Genomic DNA, 27,147 nt, shown 5'->3' with positions numbered 1-27,147 from the left:
TGAGCTTATCATATATAATGGAAGTAGAAGGAACGGATTTTGATCCCCTTACCGAAGAAGGCCAAGTCGACATTAACGATGAAGAATACGAGTCTTTACTTCCTAATGACAACGTAGACGGACGAAGTCTCTTTGAGAAATTAAGTAGTAAGTATGGCGTCAGGGCCCGCGATGCTATGCGTTCTTTGAGAGATAAATTCAAGTCTAAGAACCCCCACACGCCCATTCCAGAATACTTAGAAATGGAATCCCTTGGCGTGCGGTCGGACTTAATAGCGGACATCATCGAGGACCTAAGAGAGCGATATCCAAACATAAACCTGGCTCTCTTAGACATCCAAATAGGAGACAAAGGGCAGGTTCAAGTTAGAGAATCGGGTAGGGAAAAATGGCACAACCTGTATCAAAGGAAGAATTCCCAGCTGCTTAACAACCAGCTTCCAAAAGGAGTTACAAATGCGCTTGGAACGCCCAACTTGACCATGCTAAGCACTTTGACTCAAAGGGATACAGAAGTTGCCAGGGAGGCCTTTGTTAGTCGCCTTTCACTGCCGGGTAGCGAAGTTGCCCTCAGATCCGCAATCAGACTGCAAGAGGAGTGCCAGGAAGAACTTAAACGACTTGAAGGAAGCGATGCGGCCGGAGGCTCAATGAGTTACTTGCAGAGAATAAGTGCACTTAAGAATGAAATACAGGAAAATAATATAACCATCGATGACCTTACGCGACAACTCGACTACGTAACCAAGGAAGAAGGCGGTATCGTCAGTCGCTTCGAAGCCGTCCAAGAGGAAAACCAAGCATTGCAGGAACGTATAGAAGAATTGGAAGACGAATTCATTAAACAAAATAAACTAACTACTAAAAGCCATGCAGACGAAATCGTAGACTTTAGGAATAGACTTTCTAAGGCATTGGACGAAAAAAGCGACGCAAGGAATAAGTTACAGACTGCTTTGAATGAAGCGGCGGGAAAAGACGTAGAACTACAGCGCTTAGGACAAGAATTAATGGAGTCTGTTGACAGAGAAAGACAAGTAATGCTGGACAAGGCAGTGGTGGAGGAACAAATGCGGCAACTTCAACAGGCCGTCGAAGACTTGGAGTACGAAATAGATCGACAACGGGAAATAATCGAAGATCAAACTCACCCTGAAGAAGAAAGGGAGGCAGCCCAAAAGGAAATAGAAACCCTTCAGGAAAGACTGGCGGAATTACAAACGCAAATAGAAGGTAAGGAAAAGGAGCTGGGGCTTACCACCAAGGAAAAGATAAAAAGAGCCCTTTTGAAGTATGGCGTGCCGCTGGCATTTGCGATCGCTATTTCGAGCGTAGTAGGAGTTATCCTTAGCACACTTAAGGCTACGGGCGCGGGCGTAAAGAAATTAGGCAATGGGCTGACGGACTTGGGAAAAAAGATGGCAGCCGGCTTGCCTGGGCTGCTGGGTTCGGTTGTTTCCTTGACACTTAGGGCCGGCGGAGAACTGCTAAAGTTTGTGGGGAATAACATTTGGATCTTGGTTGTCGCTATTGGGGTGGTACTCCTGAAGAAGATGAAGGGCTAATCTTATCCTCGTATGTTATGTCGGGCTTATCGTCGTCGGCCATCCGAGGCGTTCTCGACTGGGGATAAGTAAAGATAGTATTCGCGCCGCCTTGGTAATGCGGAACTAAAGGTAATACGCTCATAGTACTAATGGTCTTATGATTCCAAGTAGCATCCGACGAAGGACCTACCGTTGGAGCGGCATTTATGCGAAGGTTGGCGACGTCATTGGGAAGAACATAAAGCTTCGCATATTGACAATTGACTATCATATGAAAAGTTACGGGCGCTAGGTTTTCTTGGGAAATTCCATAGGGCTCCGCCGAAAAATGAACTGGGTTCCTATTATTATCTTTTTTTCTAAAAGGTAGTAATGGTTGGTCGTTCTCATCGACAATTTTAAACCCAACATTACATGAGGCCTCCGTGTTAATGCAAATGGTGCACATGAGCAGCCCTAAACCTCCAACCTTCACCTGCAGTCCGGTATCGTACCATTGCTGTTGTAAGCAGCGCTTCTCCTCCATAAGATGTGAGAAAAATTCTTCTTTCTTATGTGGGTTCATATATTTCAGGTCTATAGACTTAATACCGTAAGAGTGCTAATAACCTTGTGATTGTAAATCTCATCCCTTTGATTTTCTATGCTGTTTATGCAGACGCTTCCCGTGTCGTCTATACGCATTTGCAGCTTTACCTTTCCGTGGCAATCGGCAACCATGTGAAGAGTCCAAACCGATAAATTCTCAGCGCTATTCGCTGGCGGCTCTACGGAGAAATGCGCAGGCTCCCTGTTGTTCGTCTTTACGCGCATGGGCTGTAGTATGCCATTATCGTCGCAAAAACGAAAGCCCACGTTAGCATGACTCACGGCGCCAATGCAAATACTACAAATGATTAACTTCTTTCCTGAGTAGTTCAAATTCACGGACATTCCGGTGACATCAACCCAAGATGCCTGGGCGTATTTTTTCTCGCCTGTGTAAGTCGTATAGACACAATCTACTCCAGCTACGTAGGGGTTGTTCATCGCCATATATAATAGCTCAGACCAATGCTTGCAGCTGTTAAGCCGGCTTTTAGTAAGTTGTGGTCATATTCCTCACGTATCGCAGGCATAACCTTCTTTACTGGCGGCACGTACACCTTTTTAAATGGTTTTTCTACCTCTTTTTTTGGTTTCTCTACGAAGTGAGTAATGCCCTTGGTCATGTCAGAGTTCACGTCATTCACCCCAAACTTCATATCCTTAGTAGCTCGCTGCAGCTTGTTGTTATAACCCACGACGGAATTGGTGTTAATAACCAAATTACTTGGCATTAACCAACAACCAGGCGACAAAGCGTAATCCAGCCGCACTTTAGATTGCTGCACCGCCAATTGATATCTCTGCACCGATTTAGATATGTCATTTTCTATTATTGCGGACTCAAACAGGGTTAGGAATTCTTGTTGCGTTTCCTGTGAAGCGCCTTGGGATCCAACAATGGGGTTGCGGGTATTTACCTGCGCTCCCAGGATGCAGTACACGAATGCTTCTATGCTACGGTTAATCCTGGCTAGGTTTCTTAGACCTTTTCCTTTCATTAACACAAATGGATCCCAAGTGCCGGGGTAGTTTGTTTGAATTCTAGTAATTAATGAATTATTGCTCTTATCACCACCCATATCACCGAACTCTAACTCATCACTTGGGTATTCCTGATGCCCATAGTCGGCCGGCTTCTCACCATTGGCACCCCAAACATAAACTATACCCAGCCCATGCGTCTTACCCTCCTTATAACGAAAATCTTTTTGCTGTGGTTTGAACTCATTAATTAACCTTTCCAGGGCTGCGGAGTCGTAGCGGTTATTCATTGGATCAAATGCCCCATCTCCTGGTAGGGGTACGTTAAGCTCCTTCAACAACCTCCTTATCGTAAAGGCAACGTGAAACCGCATAAATGAAATGTGAAACATGTCCGCGGCAACACCACAACCTTTAGTGGCAGCCCAAATAGCAAAGTTTAACTGCTGCGGCCAATACCGCATGTTGGGTCCTGCTAACCATTCCCTGGCCTCTTTACCCGACGTATGCTTCAACATCGTATTCTTATAGATATTTCTTAGTATTACGTTAAATGATTGCTTACCCACTAAAATCTCTAGATGCGTTACCAGCTTTTCAAAGTTGTTTACACCACCTTCAGCGTCGTAAAATGGGTAATCTTCCGTGGTTAACAATAAGTTTCTAGGAAAATTGGGTGCTTTATGCTCGGGTTTTGGTGGTTTATGAACGGGGTGTACAATTGTCAATTGCTGCACCTGATCACCTACTTGCTCCAAGTCTGCATTGCTGTACATCCTAGAACCGTTAAAGTAAATCCCATCGGGTCTTCTTTCGAACTTACTAGGGTCTGCATGCGGAAACATCTTCCTAAATGCTCTCCAGTTGGCATAATCCCTGTTGTCGTGATGTGGCTGCTCCTCTATGTTATTTCCAAAAGCGTCGTACATTAGTATATATAATGGATGTTATACCATCAGCACCTCCACTTTATCCTGAACTTCCTAAGGAGGGACCTAACGAATTAAATGCCGAGAACTTTCGTCTGAATAAAGCGAACTTGATACTGGCTTACTTGGAGGGGCAGGCAAAACACTACGAAGAGGTCAGGAAAAAGTATGCTAGAGCCCGAAGCATACTACATAAAATCGCGATAACTTCCGGCTCCATGTCCGTGGCTCTTACGGGTACCGGCGTTGCTACCTCACTTACCGGGCCTGGAATAGTCGTTGGCGTTCCTTTGGCCAGCGTTGGAGCCGTCTGCGGCATCGTTTCCGCTGTTACGACAGGTATTATAAAGCAATTGTCCGGTAAGATATCCAAGCACGACACACACATAGCCCTAGCAAGAGCAAAGGCTAACACCATCGCCGATTTGGTCTCCCAGGCTTTGCGGGACCATAAAATCGACGACGTGGAGTTTTCTTTGATCCTCGCGGAGGAAAAGAAATACGGCGAATTAAAGTCGGGCAATAAAAAAACCATCGTGAAAGATCTTTCCGAGGAATCTCGCAAAAAGATCTACCAGGAGGCAAAAGAGGAGCTACAAAGAAAACTCGCTCAGTAGACATCTGCTTTGAAAAGAACGTAGGGGGATTTCGACTGCACATTTCATCTTCTCGGAATCCATTCTAACAGTGGGTGCTGGGGGTCTATTTTGTAAAATATTTCGTAGATTACGTCAGGGTAATAAGGAATATCCTTATCCAACCGACAAAACATCCACTCGGCTTTTGTCATATCAGAAACCTCGGGAATAGACTTACCGGTAATTTCAGACAAAAGATAAGGAATAGCTTTGTAATATTTCCCTAGCTTTAATTTTTTCAACGTTTTCCGTAGACTTTGTGGGGTTGGCTCTTCTAAATGGTCTATGATTTTCTGCCTTACTTCATGGTCTAAATATATCGGATGTAAACCTTGGATATGACTCATCCAGTCCCTGAAGTATTTTATTCTCTTATATGGGGTCTTCGTACGACCTCCATTGGCGTAATACTGCTCTTTGGTAGCCTTCGGTACGGCATTACGAATATTCTTACCACACTCGTAACACTGTGCTGACGTGTCATCTTCTATTTGCATTTTTTTACCACAACACCAGAAACCCCCAGGCTTAGGTATGTTAACTTTGAATCTTAGGCAAATCACACAGAAGTCATTGGTGCATTCATGCATCGTATATCCGACAAATATTTTAACCTCCGTTTGCGGTACCCAAATACAGCAGCAGTAAGGACTTATCGCGCTGCCCCCGGATCGCGCAAGACCCCCTGTAGGGCCTTTAACCTACCTCCGAAACCCCAGGGGGGGCTGGGGTTTTTCGATATGTCATTTTTTCAAATGCCGGCGCTACGCGAGTCCCCCTTACTGCTGCTATACTGGATAGCAAAAGAATACTCAGCATCATTAAGGCATGGCTCTCAGATGAAAAACTGATTAGCTATATCATAGCCAGTTTTCTACGAATCTTCCCAAACTTGGCAATTTGATTTATTTTGTGAAAAGAAGGAACCTTAGAGCCTTGGTTACCATGGAAACGTGCCACAAGGCCACGTGACCACAAGGCCGCCATCTTGGATTTTTAAACAAGCCGTTTGTAAACGCACCGAAACATCTTTAAAAGTCATGAAAATGCAGATTACTATTCATATTTACAATGCCTATATGGATCTAATTGGATATCTTGGAAATTATTTTAAGTTTAATTATTAAAATATTTTCTATTCTTTCCACAAAATTAAAAATATTCTAAAAATCAAACTTAATATAATTTCCAAGATATCCAATTAGATTCATATAGGTATTGCAAATATCAAAAGGAATATGGATTTTCAGGACTTTTGAAGTAGTTTCAATACGATTACAAACGATTTTTTAAAAAAATCCAAGATGGCGGTCTTGTGGTTACGTGACCTGGTTTCCATGGTAACAGATATGCAGTAATTGCTTGCCTTGAAGAATTACTACTACGAGCCAAATTTGGGAAAGATTCATAGTAAACTGTCAAAGATATGAATAAATAACTGATTTTCCATCACTTCCTCAAAAGAGCCATACCTTAATGTTGCTGAGTATAAACATCCTAAAAACGATTTAAACCAGAAAGGCTTGACTGACAAAATATAGCAGCTATATTTTGAATGCATGTTTGTGCCATAACCAACAAGATATATACAAAATTTCGTCAAAAGCTTATTGCTAGTAGTAATGACATTTGATAGGGTGACCGTTTTATAGGGGTACTTGGTAATAATAGCAGCCTATTGGGTGATGTGAATTGGTGATCGAAGAGGTCAAACTTTCCAGAAAATGCATTTTGGACCGCATTCGAATGTAATACAAGATCTAAGGGGATTTCTTGAAAAGGAAAAGCAGTGATGTTGGTAAGTAATTTGTCAATCGTTTACTTTGACGAGACAGTGCAAACTTCAATGCAATGGGCCCGCAAATGCCCCATCTTTAATACCTCCCCTATTTGATCATCCTTGCTTTTGACAGCACGGACGAGGTTTTTGATAAAACCGCCAATGTGCAAAGATGAAGAAGTGTTAAATCAGGACAGTAACTGTGCAGTTGTACAGGACAGTGAGGGGGATTTCATTGTCAACAGGAAAACCAAGCAGGGTAATGATGTCATCACCATTGGTATGTATTCATTGGTCATTCTTGCTGACTGATTGTTTATTGATTGATTGATTAATCAATTAGTTGATTAATCAATTAGTTGATTAATCAATTAGTTGATTGATTGATTGGTTGGTTGATAATTTGCTTGAATGACTGATTGATTTGTCTGATTGATGGATGGATTATCTGACTGACAGATTTGATTGGTTGATTGCACAGTTGGTTAATTGGTTTGCTGATTAATCATGCAGTGATTGATTAACTGATCATTGATTCATTAATTTGTTTGTTGATCAAATAATTGATTGATGGATTGCTTTATAACTCGATTTAATGGTTTAACTATTTCATTGATAAATTGACTTTTTATATCAATAATTAAGTAATAATTAATTGATTCAATGATTACACTTTCTATGAAACAGAACATAAGCTTGCCACAGTTTTGAAAGATGTTGGATTGCAGGTTTGTTTATGTTCCATGTATAATTACTATTCAAACTGAAAAAAATTACTGTAAAATTATATTAAGTTATTTATATCTACAGGATAAATTGGATGTGTGATGATATTTGATGTTTAAATCATTATTGTTTTCTACACAGGTGTGGAGGGGTGCTCTATTACTCGCTGACGTCTTTATGGATAATGAAGACTGGTAAGTAACTAAGAGATATCCAGCATGGTAGTGAAAGATGCAAATATTGCACAATTATAGACTATGTTTTGTGCTTTGCGTTATAGGTTTAGTAACTGTTATGGGCTTGAGTTGGGAGCTGGTGTTGGTCTGTGTAGCATAGTCCTGGCAAGAGTGGCAAAAACAGTATTCTGTACAGGTGAATTTAACCTTAGAAATCATAGTCAACCTATTCACTAATCGATTCATTCATCCATTTGTCCATCCATCCATCCATCCATCCATCCATCCATCCATCCATCCATCCATCCATCCATCCATCCATCCATCCATTCATCCATCTATTCATTTATCCATCCATTCATCCATCCATTGATTCATCCATCCATCCATCCATCCATCCATTCATCCATCTATTCATTTATCCATCCATTCATCCATCCATTGATTCATCCATCCATCCATCCATCCATCCATCCATCCATTCATCCATCTATTCATTTATCCATCCATTCATCCATCCATTGATTCATCCATCCATCCATCCATCCATCCATCCATCCATCCATCCATCCATCCATCCATCCATCCATCCATCCATCCATCCATCCATCCATCCATCCATCCATTCATCAGAATTTATGTTAATTGGTTCCCGTCAAAGAATTTCTACTTTAGATGACACAGACTTATGTCTGACTATAGACGGTACCGCGTTAAAACGATCTAAAGAAACAAAATGTCTCGGCGTCTATATTGATGAAAATCTGACTTGGCGTTCTCATGTTGAGCACATTAAAAAGAAGATTGCATGTAACCTAAGCACGTTAAAGAAAATTAAGCCAATTTTAAGTAGGCCCTATCTAATCAAAATCTATAAGAACATAATTGAGCCTTACTTTAACTATTGCTGTTTAGTTTGGGACAGTATCGACGAAACTTTAACTAGCAAGTTACAAAAACTACAAAACCGTGCAGCCCGTATAATTACTGGCGCACCGTATTTAAGCGTACGAACGAGTCAAATTTTTAATGAACTCAAATGGATACCTTTAAATGAACAAAGACTGCAACAAAAGGCCATTATGATGTTCAAAATCGTCAATGATATCGTCCCATCTTATTTAAAAGATATGTTTTCCAGCCAGATTGGTACTCAATCTTACAACTTAAGGCGTTCTTCTAAAAATTTACAAATTCCAAAAGCCAGAACTGACTATTTCAGAAATAGTTTTGCTTTTACTGGAGCCTGGCTTTGGAATTCTCTGCCTCAGTCATTAAAAGAAGAACGATCCTTAAAAGTATTTAAAAAGAAAATAAAAAGCTATAGGTTTTGCACTGATGACAACTAATATTTAATCGTTTAAGTTCTACGAAATATATCTAATTAACCTATTATCTTATTTCAATCGTATATTTATTGTATCAGTGCAGCATTTGTATATTTTACATAATTATCATTTGTTAATATAGTTTTTACGGCCTCTTGGTAGAGCAACATTAAGTTTTTTATCTTGATATTGATAGAGTTACCGTGCTTAAATAAAGATTATTATTATTATTATTATTCATTTATCCATCCATTCATCCATCCATCCATCCATCCATCCATCCATCCATCCATCCATCCATCCATCCATCCATCCATCCATCACCTGTTCATATGTCCATCCATCCATCCATCCATCCATCCATCCATCCATCCATCCATCCATCCATCCATCCATCCATCCATTCATCCATTCCATTCATCCATCACCTGTTCATATGTCCATCCATGCATCCTCCTGTCCTTCTAAAGTTTCTCCCACCCTCTTCAGCTCTCTCCATCCATCCATCTCATTCTTTCTTTTATTTCAATATATGTATATTAAATAATTTGTATATCTTATCTGTGTTATTTAGATATTGGTGATGACATTCTTAAAAACTGCCAGAAAAATGCTGAAATCAAAACCCATCTTTATTAGAATGCAACAAGCCGAGGTAAAGAATTTTTAAAAACTGTATAAAATTGCTGCTTTTTTAAGTGCAAATGCAGTTGTAAATGGAATAGAAAGATGGGATATCCCCAGGATCTCACCAGAACCTCAGGAGGGTAGGATGAGGGGGGTGGGGTGTTTTTGCCAATTTGTACATGATGGTCTGGCTAATAAGATTTTGATTAGACATTATAGTTATATTAGAAAGGGTTGATAAGAGGGGTCAGGGGCATGGGCAGGGTTCTGGAACCTCCTATTCCCAAATGTTTAAATTGTGCTTTTGCAAAATAATTACTGATCATCTCATTTTCCAAATCAAATAAAAAAAGCTGGAAGCCCCCCAAATTCCAAAGGCTTAAAATGATGGAATATTTCATATGTTTGGCTATATTTCAATTAAATATACTTTATATAGATCTTTACAACGTGTCTAAGGGAAAATCTTTCAACTAGAGTAAATTATTTTAATATTTTCATCGCTATTTAGATAGACGTGACGGTATTGCGTGACACAAACTCAACCTTCATAACTCGGGAACCAAACATCGAAATGACTCGAGATTTTTTCTTGTGACTTATAACACTGATATCTAAAACATATTTGAGAAATTCCTTTATACGATCTATAGTTTAGATTTTGATGTTTTGATGACCATCGCCCTTAAAACGAGCAAATGAGTAAAAATGAACTCCAGATATGAAACGAGTACCTAAAATTTAGTAAGAAGGTGAAGTTTCAGCTCTAAGTGTTGACTATAGAATAAATGTGACATTAAATATGAAATCCAATATTTTACAAGGATTTGTATGGGAAAAGTATTGGCTGGTTAGCTTTTGCCATCCAGCGTATTTAATTCCCATACAAATCCTTACAAAACATTCAATTTCATATCTAATGCCATTTGTCCTGTTTCGCTTATTATGAGCTGAAACTCCGCCTCTCTACTAATGCGGATATGCTCTTCTCCTTTCCGTTTTCTATTTTGACAAAACTGCGCGTTTTAAGGTGACTGCCTACTTTTGGAAATTGATTTAAACTTTTTAAAAATTCGATTTTCCGATTTGAAATTTAATGCGGATTTCAAATTTGTAAAGAAAAATAGGGTGTCCTGAGCTCGTTTTCGAGATAATCAGCCTTTAATGGCAGCCTACGCACGAGCTTTTGGAGTAAAAATTGCGCCACCGGAAGTGATTAGAAAAAATTAAGATTCATAAGATAATAGTTATTTGCAGACTCTATGATTGCACGAATGAAGGCTAGTCAATCATTCTACAATAATACATGGATATTTTCGACAAAAATACAAAAAAATACATTGATTTGTCATATTTTGTAGTTTCGGTGCTCTTAAAAAATCTCATAAAGTCGAACAAAACTCCCTACAAAAATCTATTTTTTCATGTGTTACTTATTTTAACCTTTTTCTAAAATGTTGATATAACCTAGAGTTTTAGGAGTTTTTTCAAATGAGCTATTAAAAAATAGAGAGTCCCGTGCAAAATTTGAGGGTTTTGCCCTGTCGAAGCTCAAAACGCGTATGGTTTTTCAATAAAATCTTGTAGATTTTTCAGCGGTTTTGGAGCGCGCGCTCATCGTGGACTCAATTCGAACGTTCAAAAGTAGGCAGCCACCTTAAGGGAGGTAGAGTCACCTGACCTGTTAGTGCAAGTCGTCCGTTCCGTACAGTGCTGTTTTATAGAAGGACGACATGAATTCTATCTGCCATAGATCTTTTCTGAGATAGCGAACAAGGTGCATTGTGGTATAGATTTGGTAAAAACATTTTGTTCATCGTGTTGATGTTTGTATCCAAGCTAGACCACAATGCATCATTCATTTAACTCGGAAAACGCCAGCATTCGGTGTAAAACAACAACAAGAATGTCGATCATTTCTCAATTTATTCAAACACAAATATCGTATCAATATCACGTTTAGTAGAGTCGCTTGTGCTTCCTCTTTTTATTTTTCATCTTTTTGTGTCTTCTTCTGTTTTCTCTTTTCACAAACTGTATGACTCTTTTACGCTGTGGACTAACGTTGAAAACAACCCTCAATATTTTCCTCCTAGCAAAAATATGTTTACTGTAAAAACGTGACGTATACCTGTAGTCCTCAAATGGCTTCCCATCATTTCTGTGCATATCATCCAATCGCAACGCTTCGTTAAACATGCAGAAAAATATATTACTTACAAGATGTCTACTTACAACATTTTCCTCACAGTGAGCTTTTCAAGGAATTTTCCAACTTCAACGATTGTTAAACCAACTATTACGTAAAACAACATCTTTCCCAATGGATGAAAGTACTCGCAGCAGATAAAGGTTTCTAGTTGAAAGTAAAAAAACCTGAGTTGAAATTTTCGTGCGCTATTAAAATTAAAATGAACGTCATATCCAGTTCTATTTAAAACTTGGTTTGAAGGCGTCTAGTTTCAGAGTATTTACTCACCCGGCCATTCTATTGCTGATTTGGTTATCCTGAAGTCGAGCTGTCCATATTTTGCCAAGTAAATGAAAAAAATCGTTGCCGTAAGAGCTAACATGACGGTATTCAGAGGTGTCTCATTTACTACTTGAAGCTAAATTTCTCAGAAGTACTCCCACTATGATTTTGCATCCTTTCACCTGGACCATTTAGTTATTTTTACGACCATGAAATCTTTGTTTATTATTGTTTACAATACGCCACTTTTGCGTCTTCCGTATTGTTTTGAACGACATAGAGCGCGCGGGACTTCTGTCATGAGCGAACGCAAGATAGCATAAATACGAGGGGGAATATTTTGGAATATTTTTCAGTTCAAATTTAGCCTTACCCTGCTTCGGTGCGTCATCAACTATATAGCGCGTTGTTGTTATCACAAAAAAAAAAAAACGATACTGAGGAGGCTGAGAGGCTGCTTCAGGATTTAATCTAGCTGTGAGTTAGCCGTGCCACAACTTTTGATCAGCCCAGAGGCTACTATAGAGGCTGCTTCAGGGTTTCCATAAAATTTGAATCCACTGCGGTGCATGCTGAATATCAAATTTGAAGATGCCTTTTTTTTATACGGTATACCCATTAATGTATAGAGCATTTTTATTTCACACCAAGGTTTTATTTAATTATTAATGACATTTGTTGTTACGATTGAGAAAATCTCGTCTTCATTCTTCGTCATAAACTTTTGATGAAGTTAAAAATAGCAACGCCCTGTGTTTCAACATCAGTGGACAAGTTCTCTAGGAAATGTTCTTGAATCTACCTCAACAGACAAATAATGGTCACCCTTGTCAGTGGATGGTACAGTAGAAGACTTCTCGTCAACAAGGCTTTCTTTCTTCTCCTTGTCAGTTGACGGTACAGCAGAAGGCTTCTCTTCCACAACGTTTTCTTTCTTCTCCTTGTCAGTGGATGGTACAGTAGAAGGCTTCACCTCAACAAGGTTTTCTTTCTTCTCCTTGTCAGTTGACGGTACAGCAGAAGGCTTCTCTTCCACAACGTTTTCTTTCTTCTCCTTGTCTGCCTTGTCAGTGGATGGTACAGTAGAAGGCTTCACCTCAACAAGGTCTTTGGCTTTCTTCTCCTTCATAGTGGATGGTACAATAGAAAGCTTCTCTTCCACAAGGTTTTCTTTCTTCTCCTTGTCAGTGGCCGGTACAGTAGAAAGCTTCTTGTCCACAGGATTTTTTTGATGTGGTTCCCAGCTAATAAACGACACCATTGGTCTCATTTTTCCAGTTCCAGATTTTGTGTAGCGAGAGAAACCACGAGAGTTCTTGAAATATGCAAAGTAATCAACTTCTACGTAAAAATGAGAACGTTTTTCGTTAGATATCTATCTATCTGTTCTTTGTTGGAAAAGGATTTCAATGGCATGGACTAGAAAGAGATGAATTTTTTTTAAAAAGTTCATTGAGTTTTCGTCACCAAAATGGACGGACATTAATATAAAAGCTTACGAAAAACATCCTTGAACTTTAAGTTATTAATTATTGTTTTTCTTATGCAGCACAGTGACAACATTAGCCGAGTTTTTTTGTTTTAAGCTTGATAAAGACAAAAACTTTTTTTGTAAAGTTTCCGCCTTGAGTTTTGGCTTCACCAAAATGGACGAAATTAAACTATCATAAAAACTTACGAAAAACATCCTTGAACTTTGAATTAGAAGATTTGTTTTTCTTATGCACCACAGTGACATCATTAGCTGAGGTTAAGAAAGTGAAAACTGCTGTAAATATTAAAGAAAGTTGGAAAATCATTGTTTAGTGAACTTCAAAAAAACCGACACAAAGCGGGCGTAAGTTCACGTAAAAATCCACCACAGGAATCCCAGGAATTCCTGAGCAACCAGAAAAATATATACGATATTTTACCCCCTCAGAATTATTGCTTGATTATTCCGAATCTTCAGTCTTATTTTACTCAAAGGAATTCTGTTCTTTCTTAGTTTATTGCTGAAAAATAATTCCCTTTCCTCTCCCTGAACGTCCTGACTCCTCCCGTGTGGGGTCTAGAGGGTCAATACTTGGTATTGCGTCAAAACATGGCGACGAAGTGCGCCAGAGGCAAAGTTCCTCCAAAAACCGCCCAATTTTTTCACTCCTTGCCTCATGTAAACTTTAATTTTGAAAATATATCTTCCACTTTTGAGCCTACTGATACTGATTATCAACAGGTAAGTGAGAAACCGTAAGAATTATATAGAATAATCGAATACTTTGTAGAACTGTGGTACTTCCCCACATTTAGAAATTATGAGGAATGTCGTCTTTAGATCCTATCTGGAAAGATATATTTGTTACTGCTGTGTTCATTATTAATTCTAAGTAATAATTTAAATACAAAGAGCTGTACATTTATAGCTAAGTACATATATAACTTTAGTCTTCAGTCGTAATTGCTTGAACTAAAAATGCTGAGCTACACATGTACAAATTGACCAAATAAAGATTTTTCTGTTAAGCTTCCGGAACGTTTATTTAAAGATCGATATTTCAGTTTTAATAGCTAGAGAAGCAATCCATTTATTGCAGGAAATTATTCATTATAAATTTTTCTTTATCCATTTGATCTTACCATCATCGAACATCAAAAATATTTTTAAAATGTAAAATTTCAATGTTGTCCGGAAATCAATCTTATAAATATGACAAGCACTTTCAAAATATTTCCATGATATACCCCATGGTGTGTTATAGTTTTTAATCTCAATTCTATAATAATATCAGTGCTGCTTATTTTTTAATTTCAGAATTTTTGGCTTTACAGTGGGGTTCCAGTGTTATGTGGAGGGGTTTTATTTCTCATTGTTATTATCATTTTTCTCGCTTTCTGTTGTTGGTGGTGTCATAAGCTACGAAAGAAACAAATCAGTAAGAGAAAAACCAAGAATAAATGTGCGGCTTGTCTGGCTTTGTTGATATGGTCGTTTTCCTTTATTTGTTGGTAGGTATTCATTACAATGCAACTATTGTAACCAGGGGGCCACAATTAGACCAGTTAGACCAGAGAACCAATGAAAATGTAGAATGAAAACAATGCATTCCAACTTTGGGTAGTTGGGTAGTTAGCCAATGAGAAACCTGGACTGCACAAGAATGGTAATTTGACCCTGATGTTACATGTTAGCAACGAGATAGTTTTCATCATTTTCTCGTGGAAATAAAAAGATATTTTGAAAGACTATTGTTTTCAGCTGTTTTACTGATTGGCTCCACTACCCAAAGTTAGAATGTATTCACCATGTTTTTATGTTCATATTAATGCTAGTGTTATTCTACAGTGGGAGTATCATAGCAGGGTTTGTGTTCAATGACGACATTGAAAATGGAGTTAAGAATGTTACCATGGCAATCAAGAATGTCAGTGACACTTTTGACAATATACAAAATGAGGTAAGCACAACAATAATGATATTGGTTAAGGATTTTTTTAGTGCTCTACTTTGAGGATAGTTGCATAGTAACCCTAAAGCCTGGTTTACATTAGCGACAAAAGCATAAGCACAAGCGCCTGGGAGGGATACTCCCCTATATTCTATACGGATACGTGCCTCCAAACAGTATGGTTTTCAGCGATTCTACTCTGGAACAGAGTATATAAAATCGCACTCGCTCTGGGACAGGGTATATGAAATCACGCTCTCTCCTCTCTGAAACAGGGTATCTATTTTCGCATTACTGGAAAAGGTTATAGTTTTCAGCGATCTTGCTCTGGAACAGGTTATGAATTTCAGCGATTTTACTCTGGAACAGGGTCAGGGTTCAGAGTGCTCAGCCCACATCCCTACCCTAAACGGGCAAGAGTACCCCCCCCCCCCCCCCAGGCACAAGCGCAAGCATAATTAAGACTTCATACAAACACAGGCTCAAGCACAGGGAAGAAAAGGCTTGTGCTTGCATTTTTCAGTGTTCGTATGGAGTCTTATGCTTGCGCTTGTGCTTATGCTTATGCTTGTGCGATCCTGAAGAAATAATGCTTTATTATCAATATAAGGGTCCAAAAATGCCTTTTCAAGATTTTCATGCACTTAGTTAGCATGGCACTTAGATTGGCTGGAAAAAGCTTTGTGATGGAAAAAATGCCATGTGGGATCCCCCCAATGATGTAAAACGAGGTGAATCCCTGATATCTAAGTGCTTTTAAGGGTCTTAACAAAAATTATCAAAGGAATTTTATTTTGCTTATACCCCAAAATGAATGAGTGAAGGAATGAGAAAATGAATGTGATTGAATTATTGAATGTCTGATAGATTGGTGATTTAAAGTAAATAAATAATTGTATAATTGTATATGTAAATACTTGTATATATTTATGTGTGTGTGTGAATCGATAAAATGTTCAAAATGTTCAATGAATAAATGAATAAGTGAATGAATGGATGATTGTGATGAAGGATTGATTGATTGACTGAGTGGGTGATTGATTGAATGGATGAATGAATGAATGAATGAATGAATGAATGAATGAATGAATGAATCAATGAATCAATGAAATGAATGCACCAATTAATTAATGTACAAATAATAAATGAATGTTTAGAAGCTCTTTATATTCAATTAAGATAAATGAATGATTGATTGATTGATTGATTGATTTAATGAATGAATGATTCAATCTAATAGGTGTCAGGAGTTCAGAACAACTTGCTAGACATACGATCAAGCATAAGAAGGTTAATACTCGACTCACCAGATATTCCTGATGAGGTCAGAGAAATCCTTGATGAGATTCAGGAAACTGTGTTATCAATCATACAAGCATTAAGAGGTGTTAAAAAACAACAAGCACCAGATGTAGACACCTATATTAAGACTGGAGAGTGCTACAGGTTGGTTGATATTCATGATTATGTTTATAAATTCATTTGGATATTAAAGGATTATAAAAATATGCCAAATAATATTTGGTTCAAGGCAAAAAATAATAGCTGGTTCACTGACAATGCCTGTCTAAAATCATGATCACTGATCAAATTCGTTTTAAATAAACCTACCCCCTCCTCCCCCCCAATGCACCAATAAACTAATAAATGAAAGCCCCCAAGTACTGTTGACAAGTCACATTGTACTGGTCAAATATTGATCAGTCAGATGTGGCCATCACCAAGTCTGGTCACTCAGCAGCTATTATTCTTTTAGCCACTGCTGGTTTGTGGGCCGACAATGATATATTTGCTTTTACCCACTTTTAAGGTAAAAAAGATATAGGTATTAGATTCTTTTCAGCTGATTTTTTCCCATTTCTGACCTCAGATCATTTCCTTATTTCTTTACTTATGAGTGGAATTACTTCCCTTATCTAAAATGTCTGTAAGCACCATGTTTAAAACTAAAGACAGGACTGTAGACCCATTCAGTTTGCTGGGTATAATTATACCCTCCATCCTTTTTATATTTACCAGCTATGCTTGATTGAGAATACATGTTATTATTACTTGAAACTCAAACACAGTTCTAATCTGGTTCCTAAGGGTGATGATACATGAGGTGAACTAGGTAAATTAATTGATTCCCAAGCTACATGGGTCTGTATATATTTTTTTATGATTTAATTTATACAGATGGTGGGCTGCCTTTGGAATCCTTGGACTGGGAATCTTGACATGTTTGTTTGCTGGATATTCCACCATCAGACACAGCAGATGTGGTTTTGTCATGTGAGTATTCCATAGAAGAATACGTTTTACAAGTAGTCAACATTCATTTTTTAAGCCTTTAAAAGGGGATCAAGGGTGACAAAGCAGTAGTACACTCGCCTCTCATCTGGGGGGGGAGGGGGTCTCAGGTTCCATACTCATGGTTCTCAAGTTTCCTGCAAGACATGACATGCTGACTTTCAATTTGATCTGAGACTCAGTTAGCCATGTCCTGACTTTAATCAACTTAGATAGTTAACCATGTCCTAAATTAGATCAGCCCAGAGGTTGTTTCAGGGTTGGATCTGTGAGTTAGCCATTCCCTAAATTAGATCAGCCCAGAGGTTGTTTCAGGGCTGGATCTGTGAGTTAGCCATTCCCTAAATTAGATCAGCCCAGAGGTTGTTTCAGGGCTGGATCTGTGAGTTAGCCATTCCCTAAATTAGATCAGCCCGGAGGTTGTTTCAGGGTTGGATAAAACTTGAAGGTTTGCTCTACTTTTTCATTTTGGGAATTGCACCAGCTATATATATAGCTTTAAAGATGATCAATGGCATGCAAAAGAATTGCATTCCCATCAATGTTTTTTCTAATAATAAGCAGTAATGCATTACAGAGTGTGAACCACATTTCTCAAAAGTACTGACTAATGAGTACAAAATAGCACCAATGAAACTATTGAAAATTAAAGTAATATAATTATGTTTTTAGTGCCATTTAGTTTTTGAGCAGGTATAGGGTTTACATTCCACTATATTGAGTGACTGTTTTTGTTGATTTAGGGCCATTCTAATCGGCTGTGTAGCATTTCTTCTTGAATGGGTGTTACTTGGTTCACACCTAGGAGCCTCCATCGTAAGTCAACTATCATATCAGTTTTTCTTACAAAACATAGCAAACATGAATTATTTAGAAGATATAGAAATATAGATAAGTTATAGTGCTTAGGATTCCCAGCGAGGTCGGAAATTAATTTTTCTGAATTTAATTCCAAGGGCTTTCGCCCGGAATAACCTCGTTCCTAAGCACTATAACTTATCTATATTTCTATATCTCATGTATTTCATAAGTGCTATGCGGTCCACATATTATTTAGAGGGATTTTAATTTCTGCAAATCATTTACTAATAGTGCTCTAAGTATTTATATAATTATTATAGAGTAACATAAAATTTTTTCGGAAGGCATTTGAAATGATCAAACATTGTCATAGAGCTTGAAATTGTAATTTATTGCTCTCCAATGTAACTCAATTTGATACAAAACATCTTTAGAAAAGATAACTAGCTAAAAACTAGTGTGAGCTGCGTCAGTGTTTCTAATGAAACAGTAATGATAAAAAGGTAAAAATGAAAGAACATACTGACATTTCCGACGCTAGCCCTTCGTCGGAGTAAAAGAGAAAGAGGTGGTAGAAAGGATTGTATATATGATGAGAATAAGACAAAAGAAACCAATGAGAACAAGGTAGGCAAGGAAACGAAAGAAACAATCAAAGCATCTTTAGTTAGTAGATTTAATAGCTGCTGCCAGCTTGTACCATTTGAATTAAATTAACCATTTAATTGCATTCTTTCCAGGCCATGTCTGATTTGTGTATTAATCCAAGAAAAACTATAGACTTTTATACCAGGCAGTCGTCACTAGTAGTAAAAGGTACTGTTGGTTTTACCTTATTATACTCGCTCAATAATTCCTATAATCCTGTCATATATGACAACCTACTTAAATATTACTCTTTAATCTAACAATGATTCTTGTTTTTATAGGAATTGTTAATTATTATGTTGATTGCAAGCCGGACAGCGAGCATCCATATGAACAGGTAATAGAATGCACCACCCACCCACCCATTGTATTATAAACTATTCTCAGTGCCGGAAATAACAGTTTAAATTATTATAACAATATAATAGATATCCCACAATCCTATGCATCGTTATATAATCATAGCAAAGTCCAGGTCTTTGCACACATTTCTTCTAATGGCATCAAGATTGTGCGAAACCCACCCACCTAACCCTAGGCTGACGCCTGCAGTGCACATGAGTATACCTGTCGGCTGTCCACACTCGTGGAAAGCAGCCATTTTTTCGACTACTTCTACATCTCAAATAAATTCATGTGCATTGCAGGCACTGAGAATAAACTATCTTAGGTATATTGCATATATTATTTTATATATTACAGTATTCTATAGCTATTAACTTATTGAAAATATAAAGCTTTATTAAACTTAAAGACCCAAAATAGTTTTGCAATCAACTATTCACTATCTAAGGAATCAGTGCATGAAAATATTGTATAAAGGCTTTAATATAGGCACTTGAAATTCCATGTCTATTTTCTCTTCTTAGTATGTTAAGGAATCTCTGAGTTTTGCTCAAGATGGAGAAGTATTGTTTAAAGAACTTGAAAAGGTTTGTACGTAAAATATTTATAGAGCCCTGTCCAAAGTTTGACAGGTTGCATTCTGGTCTAGCTTGGGTATTCAAGCCATGATGACCAAAATATATTAAATCTTGTACCCAGGGTAGACCAGAATGCACCATGTTAACCTTCTCTGCAGAAAATTAAGGATAGATATTTGTGTATTCCAAGTATTTCTTTATGCTAGTTTGATGTTCCTTTTAGCTTGGGTACCAAAAAATGAGTAACAAAATATATTTTGTACCCAAGGTAGACCAGAATGCACCATATTAACCTGCTTGAAAAAGGTGTGGGTATTTCATGATGTTGCTTCTAGCTTAAGTCAAAATGTACTTTGTTCATCATTTTCTGGTAACCCATGGTAGCCCAGAATGCCCCATGCTGCTGGCTCATGCTATGTGCTGGTATGAGTCATTATATTAATATCTCTCCATTACTTTCTCTCCATCTAGAGGTGGCCAAGTAAACGGTCTGAAATACGAGAGGTTGTTAAAAATTTTAATCAATCGAAAACAGATTTAATGGGATTGCAGGACGAACTTAAGTGTACTGGATTCCAACAGGTACATAATATAGATGTGTCAGTGCAGGTCTGAGATATTTATTTCTGAGGTCTGAGTAATTTATTCAGTGAATACAGTCAACTCACCTTTTGGACAAATCAATGTCACTGACAACTCATATCAAACAAACTCAATTCAGATATGGCGATCGCAGGGATCAAACCAGCGACCCGACCCGTTGGACTCACAGCGGTGAAAGACGGCGCGTTAGCCGTGAGCACCACCCATGCTACCCACCCATGCTTGACTGTATAATTTGACAGTGTAAGGCAAAAATCCACTCTCAAATTCCAGTTTGATCTAACATTTAATATCTTTAATTATGAGCCTCTGGCTTGGGAGACTATTAGAAATCATTCCCTGCTTACAGAGTGTGCTTACAGTCAACATAAAAAAATTGCAATATAAAACACTTACATATTCCTCTATTTTTTATCTTTGTCGTTCTAGCAATATAAAAAGGCTCAATGTGCAGTTTGTTTTCCAGTTGTGTAAGTTAACATAATTATTTTCTTCTATAAGTTTGAAAATTAAAAGTTATCTTAGATTTGACTCTCTCGTATGGATAAATGGGATTGGATTAGAAGGATAGATGGTTGCATTGGATGGGAATGGAAAGAGAAAAAAAACGGGAATGGAAAAGGGATATAATAGGATGGGACTGCCAGCTGATATGAAATAGTGACGTCAAAATAATGTAACTGCAAAACTGAGGTGTCCTGAAGGCCTGCAATAATTGACCAGTGAAAAATAAGAACTGGTCAACCATTGCTATAAGAATATAAGACTCATTAGGTATTATGTTATTGTTATCACCTCTCATTAGTAATATTTTCCCCACATTTGGTGGCCTGGAAATCCAAAATTTCAAGAGCAAGTAGTGACACCTCAGTTTTGCAAATTTTTATCGCTTTTAATTGCCTAACAGTTTTTCTCAGATCAGCTTGTGCAGATGTAATATGTATTAGCTTCAGTAATACTGACTCCTATTGAAAAAAGTTTCTTCTTTTTGGGTTGTTTAACAGGGAAGGCCTCAGTAAGCTGTTACTTATTTCTATCATTCTTGTTGTATTCTTGGCTCTGATACTACTCTTTATCATACCCATATGTAAAAGGTTGGTAAAGCTTGATTAATGCCCGAAGACTCACTAGACACATAATATCTACATATCTTTTTGATTGGATGACTAAATCAATATGCTGGAAGTAGTCTTCACCAGACTTACAGTATTTTGGTGAATGGGTTACCTGTTGTCAGTTGTTCCTCCAAGCCTCTTCTCTTCTCCTCTTGAGCCTCTTCTCAAAAGGACTGTGAAGTGAGCAATGCATGCATAATACTGTGTCCTCAGCATTGCCACTGAAAAACTTCCCATCTAACAAGAATTTTGGGCAAGGCTTTTAGGGAAAAACATTTTAGTACAAGCATTAGAAAAGTTCTACATACGATGAAAACAAACACAAGAAATAGCCTAGCAGATTTTTTCAAAATCATAGCTGGCATTATTTATATCAAGCAGGTGAGCCTGTGTTTTTACCCACAACTGCTGACCCTTTTTCAGCCTTGTTTACCCCCTAACAACCTACCCCTTGGTTATATATGCCAAACCACAGGTAACACAATCACCAAACTAGCCCCATTTCCTAGGATGACACACTTAATTGATACAACTTACAGATACATTATTCTGATGCATTTGTACTCTGCCTATTTATAGAATTCATCGTCAAAAGAGGACAGGGAATGCCGTAGGTTCTATGTTAAGTACTGGGTAAGTTTATTCTAACTTTATACATAATATTTATTAACAACAAGTAAAAGCGCAGTGTAAAAGCAAGTGATAATCTGTGACATCATCAATTTTCCATAAGGAGTTAACTAACAACCAACCAATAACAAGCTAGAGGAAGATTAGTATTAGTCAAAAACCTTAGTTTTTCCATGAATTGGAAACAAGAAGACAACAAAACATTGTTGCAGCTTAGCATGTGTGCTTGGATTGGCTTGTCCAGATTGTAATCACAATCAAAATCATCCATAAGAAATGCTATTGAGGTCTTATTTCTCATAGTACATTCCTAGTTTGGAAACTTAGGTTGTGAGAGTCAATGGAGATAGACAATAGGCGATATGTCATTCAAAGAGGGAAGGAATTAAGGCCACATATCTAGACACTTATAATCAAGGTGTTTTAAATAGTTTTATTGACTATGAATTAAACTTAAATCTCTTGATAAGGGATGGACCATTAGATAGTTTATGGGGGGTTGCAGGAATTTTGGTTGCATTATATTTATTTTTTTGGCCCAACCCTTGCATGTTATTTTTTTGTGTACAGTTAGATATTTTTCTTCTAGCAAAAGAGGTTGCACGATATTTTTTTTGAGGTTTAAGTGCTTGCTCGATATTTTTTTTTGGATTTACGAAACCCCCCTATCAACTATCTAATCGTCTGTATATCCAGGTCTCTTATTATAATGTTCACCACTCATTCATGACCCCTTAGTTTAATAAGTCTCCGTATTTTACTAGTTGAAATATTCTTATCTAGAATTTTCCAAGAGAGTGCTGATATAAATGAGATTTATTTTCAAGCTTACTTTTGTTACTCTCTTTTCATGCAATAGGGATCAATCACTGGAAACAGAATATCACTCTGTTACCTCTGATGATGAAAGCCTGCCGTTAATACCCAGTACTCCACCCCCTCCTGTAAGTCCATATAACATAACTTACCCCATACACTTGCTGATCTAGAAGGGAGGATGGGGGGTGGGAAGATGGAGGATTGGGGATCATGAGAAGATGGGATCATGAGACATTACGAGCCGGAGACCTACTTTTTTCGTACGAGATTCCCGCTGGGTCAAACAGTGGACAGTCGATGAGACTCGTACGTAAGCAGCTACCTTGTCATAACCAGCGTCAAATAACTTTATCTTCAATATTTTGGCAGCAGTTTCGCACGAATTGGTCGATCAACTTTGTTTATGCTACATTAGTAGTGAATTTTAGAGATGTGGACGTATAGTTTCGGCTAGTTTGAATCAATTTCGTAACTGCTAAATTCGAACAACTCAATGATCACGTACAAAAGCTGATTAGTTTTTATTGAGAAAAACAGAACCTTTCCCAGTGCTTTCCAGGTGTTGTCGCCCGAAAGCAGTAGAATTACTAGGTGACTCGCCCGTAGTTCTATGAGAGGCTAAATTTTTATCACTAAAAGCTGTTTAGTTAATTTATTGTCAAATGATAAAAGTCGACGTCTTTCCCAGTGCTTTCCAGGTGTTGTCGCCCGAAAGCAGTAGAATTACTAGGTGACTCGCCCGTAGTTCTATGAGAGGCTAAATTTTTATCACTAAAAGCTGTTTAGTTAATTTATTGTCAAATGATAAAAGTCGACGTCTTTCCCAGTGCTTTCCAGGTGTTGTCGCCCGAAAGCAGTAGAATTACTAGGTGACTCGCCCGTAGTTCTATGAGAGGCTAAATTTTTATCACTAAAAGCTGTTTAGTTAATTTATTGTCAAATGATAAAAGTCGACGTCTTTCCCAGTGCTTTCCAGGTGTTGTTGCCCGAAAGCAGTAAAATTGCCAGGTGACTTGCCAGCAATTTCATGAGAGGCTAAATTTTTTACCAAATGATTGGAATTTCGATATGTTTGGAACTAAAACTATAATATTAATAACAACAAAAACAGTACTCCAAAGTTTAGTCCACCTTGTTACTAGCTGTCATCATCTCCTAATCCAATTATCGCCTGGCCTTTGTTTTCTAACCACAAGCAGCCGGATCTCAGATCCGGCTCGTACGAAAAAAGCAGGTCTCCAGCTCGTAATGGATGGGAAGATGGAGGACGGAGGATGAAAAGATGGAGGATGGGAAGATGGAGGATGGGGTGATGCAGGATGGGAAGATGGAGGATGGGGGATGGGAAGATGGAGGATGGAGGATGAAAAGATGAAGCATGGGGATGAGGAAGAATGGAAGATGTGGGATATGAAAATGGAGAAGGAGGGGGATGAGACAATGGAAGATGAGGGATAGGAAGATGGAGCATGGGGATGAGGAAGAATGGAAGATGTGGGACATGAAATGGAGGAGGGGGGATGAGACAATGGAAGATGAGGGATAGGAAGATTGAGCATGGGGATGAGGAAGAATGGAAGATGTGGGATATGAACATGGGAAGGAGGGGGGATGAGACAATGGAAGATGAGGGATAGGAAGATGGAGCATGGGGTGTCAATGTGATTGCTATCTCTCCTCATGCCTTTTTTTCAGTACGAGGCTGTAGCAAGGTCTGTTGATTATCAGTTTCATTCATGTCAAGAAGATAGAATTCCTGTGAACTCCCCTACACAGCCAGAAGAGAACCAGCCTAATAACATGGCCCCACCCCCACCCCGTGGAGAAATCGTAAGCAACCCTAATAGAGTCAACACCATGGCATTCTGAAAAGCTGCAGTATTCAAAGTACAGGAAGCCCGACCACTAAGTGGAAAAAAAACAACTTGACCTGTTCATGACAGAGGTCATTTTACTGCTAGTTCATTCAGTTCATAATAGAGTGCACACACTAAAACCGTGAACATTAAATAGTACTAATTAGTACTATTTCATACAGAATCCTTTGTTTTCTATTGTTTAATTATCACTATTTAGTGCTAAGAATTAGTATTTTTTTCACGAATTTAGTGTGAGCACTCTAACTTCCACATTAATTAAATTGATATGACTTGATATTATGTCATCAATTTTAGTTTTAATTTTTTTATTATTTCTAGCTAAACACTTCCAAGCATTCCTTTCATTCCAGAAGTTATTATTTATTAATTCTTGTTTGTTTTTTTCCGCTGGCGGGGGTGTGCTCACTTTGCACATATGTGCATGCCCACCCCATTCTTTGCCAATCCCTGTGTGCTTCATATAATAGCACAAGTGCAAATGTTTATATTTCTTTCCTTTTTCACCCTCTGTTACTGGCAAAAAAAATAACAAAAGCATCTGGAGTGAAAATGCCTTCAACCAAAAACTTTTACAACTCTTCTTATTGCTATGCGCTGATTGAGACAACAGTTGTGACAGGGAAATTGGGCAATGCACTCCCGTCAATAAAATAAATTGGTTGGTACCTTTATATTCTTTGATTGGCGGCAGTGTATTGCCCTATTTTCTTGTTACGACTGTTGTCTCGATCAGCATGTAGCAGTGAAAAGAGTGGAAAAATCAGCTGATTTTTTTAAAAAGGGGAGTTGATTTTAATGAATATCAGGGCATGTATATATTTGTATCGTAGTCAAATAATTTATAATTTATATTTCTGTCGTATTCAATAGGAGATACTTTAAATTTATTGACATAAAGATTTTAAAACAATTATTATCATAATATAACATAATGGGACTTTTGGATTGCAGAGAGTGATTTTACTGGCCTTATGATACAAAAGTAGTAAGTGCTAGCACTAATTCTATTGTTTTCTTTTGTTTTACCCTGACTATTATAAATAGGTGGGCGTACGATGACGAAATTTTGTTTTGGTTGATTGCTTTTTAAATTGCAAACCAGAAATCTATTGGACAATCGATTAAAGCAGAGTGACAAAACCTATTGTTGAAATGGTTCCCACATAATTAACCATGCATCACATTGGGAAGGTTTAGAAACATTAATAACGTCCACTAATATTTTGTCATACAACTTCGTTTCATAGGTCAAGTAAAACCACCATTTTGCTGCTACTACCAAGCATGCTTTGCAAATTTTCTTTCTTTGAATTTTTATTTCCTCATGAAAAAAGTATTGACCTTTTTAGTGTCGTTGTTTGTTGTGTACATTTCAGACCATGTGATGCCACTCTTGGAAGTTGATTCTTTCATGTGTAAATATTTTAACATGTTCATCCTAAAAGAAAAATTCTCAAGGGAATGTCATGTGATCTGAAATGGGTAAATTGCACATGAAGCTGAAAAGGTCAGTAGCCAATTCAATGTGCACTTACCTAGCACAAAGCACTCCAAGTACTACACAAATTAGAACAAAGAAACCAATTAGAATTATCACAAAAAATATACTCTTTTATTTTCTTCTCTTGAGATACTTAAACTTCCGTAGAAAATGTTGAAGGAAAATTTGTCAGAGGAATTTTTAAAGGAACTAAAAAAGCATAAGTATTTGGTTTCCCATCATGCTTTGTGCTAGAGATTCGCGCTTGTGCACAATTGGCCATTGGTGGTAATTAACTGAACAAATTAAAGTGTGAACAAGGTGGTACTAGAGGTAGTAAATGATGCTATAATACAAATGGCTGATTCAAATATAATACATTTAATATTTTTAAATGAATGTACCATCCTTGGTTATAGAGAAATAATTTACATAATTTCCTTTTGTCTTTCAAAGAAACAAGAGCCTAGGTTAAGATTACAGATGAATGCATATTTTATAATTATTAATGTATAAATTATTATTTTTTAGATATTAAAATCTTTATTTGGCAGAATTATTTTGCTTTATAGATTATTATTAAAAGAGGCAATGTCTGCAAAAATCAAATGGAGTGGCCATGTTAAGAAAAATATTTTTGTTCATTTTTGGTCCGAATTAAAGATGTGGAATACCACCCAAATAAATGTAGTGATGTTCATTTTGAATAATTTCACTTTTATTTTGGGAAAATTGTTG

At 37.6% G+C, this 27,147-nt stretch overlaps 2 protein-coding genes across 2 annotated transcripts; both read left to right on the top strand.

Annotated features, from left to right (window-relative positions):
- The first annotated feature begins 482 nt into the window (after window positions 1-482).
- LOC148910198 (uncharacterized) lies at window positions 483-9,332 on the top strand. The gene is made up of 6 exons (XM_089031994.1): window positions 483-759; window positions 6,597-6,743; window positions 7,151-7,191; window positions 7,331-7,383; window positions 7,470-7,561; window positions 9,268-9,332. The coding sequence occupies exons 1-6, from the start codon at window positions 483-485 to the stop codon at window positions 9,330-9,332; spliced, it is 675 nt and encodes a 224-aa protein (XP_088888120.1).
- Window positions 9,333-13,882: 4,550 nt separating this feature from the next.
- LOC116299505 (protein tweety homolog 1) lies at window positions 13,883-26,965 on the top strand. Its single transcript, XM_031708167.2, has 15 exons — window positions 13,883-14,008; window positions 14,585-14,778; window positions 15,116-15,227; window positions 16,459-16,664; window positions 17,397-17,492; window positions 18,254-18,326; window positions 19,052-19,127; window positions 19,241-19,296; window positions 19,829-19,891; window positions 20,354-20,464; window positions 20,915-20,955; window positions 21,490-21,579; window positions 22,180-22,233; window positions 23,090-23,174; window positions 24,745-26,965. Exons 3-15 carry the CDS (start codon window positions 15,180-15,182, stop codon window positions 24,916-24,918), a joined length of 1,173 nt encoding a protein of 390 aa, XP_031564027.2. The 5' UTR covers window positions 13,883-14,008; window positions 14,585-14,778; window positions 15,116-15,179; the 3' UTR covers window positions 24,919-26,965.
- Window positions 26,966-27,147: the final 182 nt, after the last annotated feature.

Source organism: Actinia tenebrosa, unplaced genomic scaffold (assembly GCF_029948245.1).
Source record: "Actinia tenebrosa isolate PJP-AT-01 unplaced genomic scaffold, QUT_ActTen_1.0 PGA_scaffold17__23_contigs__length_9995812, whole genome shotgun sequence".
In the NCBI taxonomy this organism is placed as follows: Eukaryota; Metazoa; Cnidaria; class Anthozoa; order Actiniaria; family Actiniidae; genus Actinia; species Actinia tenebrosa.
The sequence above is the reverse complement of the archived record's forward strand: the minus strand, read 5'-3'. Positions and strand labels throughout refer to the sequence as shown.

Excerpts from the sequence above, each read along its gene's own strand:
- LOC116299505 (XM_031708167.2), top strand. The coding sequence starts at position 15,180 with ATGGCAATCAAGAATGTCAGTGACACTTTTGACAATATACAAAATGAG. Across the intron at positions 18,327-19,051 it reads CACACCTAGGAGCCTCCATC|GCCATGTCTGATTTGTGTAT; the intron begins GTAAGTCAACTA and ends CATTCTTTCCAG. Across the intron at positions 21,580-22,179 it reads ATCATACCCATATGTAAAAG|AATTCATCGTCAAAAGAGGA; the intron begins GTTGGTAAAGCT and ends GCCTATTTATAG.
- LOC148910198 (XM_089031994.1), top strand. The coding sequence starts at position 483 with ATGCTAAGCACTTTGACTCAAAGGGATACAGAAGTTGCCAGGGAGGCC. Across the intron at positions 6,744-7,150 it reads TAATGATGTCATCACCATTG|AACATAAGCTTGCCACAGTT; the intron begins GTATGTATTCAT and ends TCTATGAAACAG. Across the intron at positions 7,192-7,330 it reads TGAAAGATGTTGGATTGCAG|GTGTGGAGGGGTGCTCTATT; the intron begins GTTTGTTTATGT and ends TTTTCTACACAG.